The 3,640-nt window shown below is 57.4% G+C and overlaps 1 protein-coding gene across 2 annotated transcripts in view; it reads left to right on the forward strand.

The window, feature by feature from the left end:
- Positions 1-3,632, forward strand: part of LOC103620711 — a 4,241-nt gene extending 609 nt beyond the window's left edge. Inside the window, exons 1-6 of one of the 2 annotated variants that reach the window (XM_017739101.1) lie at positions 7-891; positions 1,042-1,122; positions 1,728-1,953; positions 2,076-2,218; positions 3,191-3,292; positions 3,484-3,632. In XM_017739101.1, coding sequence (XP_017594590.1) covers positions 1,042-1,122; positions 1,728-1,953; positions 2,076-2,218; positions 3,191-3,292; positions 3,484-3,621 — 690 coding nt within the window. In that variant the 5' untranslated portion in view covers positions 7-891 and the 3' untranslated portion in view covers positions 3,622-3,632. Of the gene's footprint in view, positions 1-6; positions 892-1,041; positions 1,123-1,727; positions 1,954-2,075; positions 2,219-3,190; positions 3,293-3,483 lie in introns of those variants that run through there. The other variant, XM_017739095.1, reaches the window with a different exon arrangement.
- The last annotated feature ends 8 nt before the right edge of the window (positions 3,633-3,640 follow it).

Raw genomic sequence — 3,640 nt, forward strand, 5'->3', positions numbered from 1 at the left:
TTCAGCCACGGCACCCCCGAGTCCTCCTCCCACCCCTGCCGGGGCCAGGGCTCTGCACTGCCTCCTTCCCCGCAGCATCCCTGTGCTCCCATGCCAGCTGTGCTCCCATTCCACTGGGCTGGGAATGAGGGGGAACAGCCCCAGGCAGGCCCCAGGCCGGGGGGAAGAGGTTTCGTGCATCCTGCGGGTGGGAGGATAAGGAGGATGGAGCTGCTCTCGCAGCTTTGCCCGTCCCCCCGTGCAGCGGGGCCGGGGCAGAGCTGAGAGAGGTTTCCTGTCACTCTCCCCCCAGCTTAGGAAGCTCCTCCACTGTCCGGGGGTAACGGTGGCTTTAGGATGGATCCTGCCGGGAAAATGATGCAGAAAGGAAAAGCAGCTCCGTCTCCGTGCGGGCACGGAGCGGGGCGGATGCAGAGGGGCCTCCCCTCACCTGGGATCCAGCTTCTCCCATCCCTGGGGGGCTCAGCAGGGCAGGTTCTGGCATCTCATCACCTTCAGTTCTTTGCACCCAGGACACCCCCAGGATCAGGTGGGAATTCCCACTCACACCTGGAGGACACCCCAAAAATTGAGTCAGTGATCCCCAAAAAAGCTGAAGGGGTTTTGGGGTTTTCTTGGGGGCTTTTTGGGATTCCCAGGCACCCACAGCAAAGGGAGAGATCTCAAATCAGAGCCTTGGCAAGCTCCAGGAGAAGACCTCAAACTGAGAGACAACGACCCCCTAACTGAGAGTCCTTGACTGAGGCCCCAGTGCTGAGAGCAGGGGAGTCCCCACCTGCGGGCCCTGGGCTGCCCCACCAATTAGCAGAGCCGGCAGCTCCTCAGGGTAATGAGGAGCAGATGGGCCAGGACCTATAAATACCCTGAGGCCCCCAGAGGGCTCTAAGCCAGGTTTGTGTCTAGTCTGGATTCTATGGAGCAGCCCCCAAAGCCCAGCCCAGAGCAGGTCAGGGCACTGCAGCTGCCCAAGGGGTGGCTTCTGCTGGGGGCACTCTCAGAGCTGGGCTGGAGGCTCTGATCTTTCTCTTTCTCTCTCTCCAGATGAGGCCACCCACCAGCAGTGATTCCTTCTCCAGCAGGTTCCTGGGCCAGGTCCTTCAGCTCAGCTTTGTCAAGTACCCGGTGAGTGATGTTGGGGCTGGGCAGGAAGTGGTTAAAACCTCAACACTGGCAGTTTCTGGGGTTCTCCTGCCAGATATTCTCATTTCTTTCAGTCTTTTCACATTATTAGATATTAGGAAGGAATTCCTGGCTGTGAGGGTGAGCAGGCCCTGGCACAGGGTGCCCAGAGCAGCTGGGGCTGCCCCTGGATCTCTGGCAGTGCCCAAGGCCAGGCTGGACCGGGCTTGGAGCAGCCTGGGACAGTGGGAGGGGTCCCTGCCCGTGGCAGGGGGTGGAATAGGTGATCCTTAAGGTCCCTTCCCACCCAAAGAATTCCATGATTTTTCCTCTGCTTTCCTCCCTATCCCAACTTTTTCTCCTCAGCCTAGCCTGGCATTGCCTTACTCACCTTCTGCTGTTGGTGGCTGCAGCATTCCCATTTCTCTCCCTCTGTGCGCCAGAAGAAATGGGAGGGGTTTGGGAATGAAGTATATAACCCAACAGGTCCTGGCTGAAGCTGGTCCCAGTTTCAGCTCCACACTGGGACAGAGCAGAGTTTAAGGCCTTCCCTGAGGACTTTAAACACCTGGAAGTTCTCCCATGTACTGATGGACCTCTCTTTGCAGCTGAAGCTCCTTCAGAAAGCGTCCGCCTGTACTGGATTGGTGTTCCCTGTTGAGGCCATCAGAAGCAAACTCCGGCCCCCATCCCAGTCCCCCACCAGGCCTGGACTCCTGGCCAGGAAGCGCCGGGGGAAACTCTTGCGCCTCCTGCTCTCCGTGACTCCCACCAGCATCCAGAACTTCCTGGGCTACCTCCCCACAGACTGGGGCCAGAGCAACATGTCCAAGGGTAAGAGCTGGGGGCTCCTGGAACACCAGGGAAGAACACAGCATGGAATTCCTGCAGGGAGCTGGGAAAAGCGCTGTGTTTGTTCTGGGTGTGGTGATTGTGCCTCCTGGGAATCCCTGCAGAGATCCGGGAGGCTCTGATCAGCCCAGCCAGCAAAGCCAGCAAGAGGAAGAGGGATGATGTGGCTCTGGAGAAGCAGGAGTCCTGCTTGGTGGTGCTGGAGAGGGATTTTCCAGAGGATGACTCTGAAGACCGCACGTATGAGGTGAGAGGTTATGGCTGCTGAGCAGTTCCAAGATTGGTTTGGCCTCTGTGTGGGCCTGGGATGCTCTGGGAGTGTCCCTGTGGAGGAGCCTCCAGAGGTTTCCAAACCTATCCCCTCTTTGAGGGTATCCAGGTGTCACTGAAAATCGGGGAGAAAAGAAAAGCCCCTAGCACTATATTTGAAGTGATAGAGAATCAGGCATTACTTTATTTCCTGGCCAGGATGTGCCAAGGAAAATATTCCAAACGCACAGGTTTTGCAGGATTTTCCCCCAAACTTTATGCAGTCAAAACCCACAGAGATGCACTGGTTCACAGTTCATTGGTCCAGAGCTGAGCAACCCGCAGCCAGGAGTCCCAACCTGGGGAGCAGGGAGCCCACAGGGATGGACACCAGGATTTCTTCATTCCCATGGACCTGGGGATGCAGTTTCCCACCTGGATTCCCACTGGATCCGAATCTCCTTGCCTCTGATGTTAATTAGATCTTCATGCTTCAATTTTATCAGTCCTTTCCAAACCAGATGTCTCCAGCTCCGCCAGAGGCGGCATCTGAGGGTAGACATTCATAGATGGCCACTGATGTTCTGTTGATGGCCTTCTATCTTTCTGGGTCTCTTTGGGCTACCCCCAGTCTGCTGGCATGTTAAGCCCATCTCCTTAGAGCATCTCCTGAAAAACCAAAGAGAATTCCTTTCCCCAAGGCAAAGTCAAGCCAAGCCTAACTAGAGAGACAAAACATTTGGAAGTTTTATTGTTTCCAACACAAGGAGCACTTGCCGCTCACCCCAGCGCTGGCTGAGAGCTGGGGGTGCCCCACTCCTCCCCGAGGTTTCCCTTTGGTCAATGTCCCCACAAAGCAGCATCTCTGTCACCCTTGGCTGTGGCTCCTGGTGCTGTTGGGACAGGGCTGGTGTGTCCTTCCTGATGCTGTCCCTTCCTCACACCCTCCCTTGGCCTCTTTCCTCCCCAGCCCTCGGAGGTGGAGTTGGACAGTGATGAGTACCAGTCCCAAAACGACACCGACCTGGAGGAGCAGGGTGGGATCGCCATGCTGGAGCCCTCGGCTGTCCAGGTGGGTGTTCCTGCTCCATTCCCAAGGACAGCACTGATCCCAGGCTGGAAGGATGCACCTCAGCCCTTGGCTGTGGGAGGAGGGAGGTCTGGGGTTGCTCTAATCTGAATTCCATGAATCCCATATGGATTTTGTGCTGCCCTTCCCCGGAGCTGCGCTCTGACCATGTCCCTCTGCCCCACCACCCCCAGGGCTCCGTGCTGCCCCCAGAGCTGGGAGCAGAGGATCCAGCTGTGGCCAGCAGTGGGGAAGATGCTCCAGATGTGGCCAGTGGTGATGCCTGGAAGCCAGGAGGCGCTGGGGGCAGTGAGGATGACAGCGGGCAGTGACACAGCCCGTGAACACCGT

Source organism: Corvus brachyrhynchos, unplaced genomic scaffold (assembly GCF_000691975.1).
Source record: "Corvus brachyrhynchos isolate BGI_N302 unplaced genomic scaffold, ASM69197v1 scaffold130, whole genome shotgun sequence".
Taxonomy (NCBI): Eukaryota; Metazoa; Chordata; class Aves; order Passeriformes; family Corvidae; genus Corvus; species Corvus brachyrhynchos.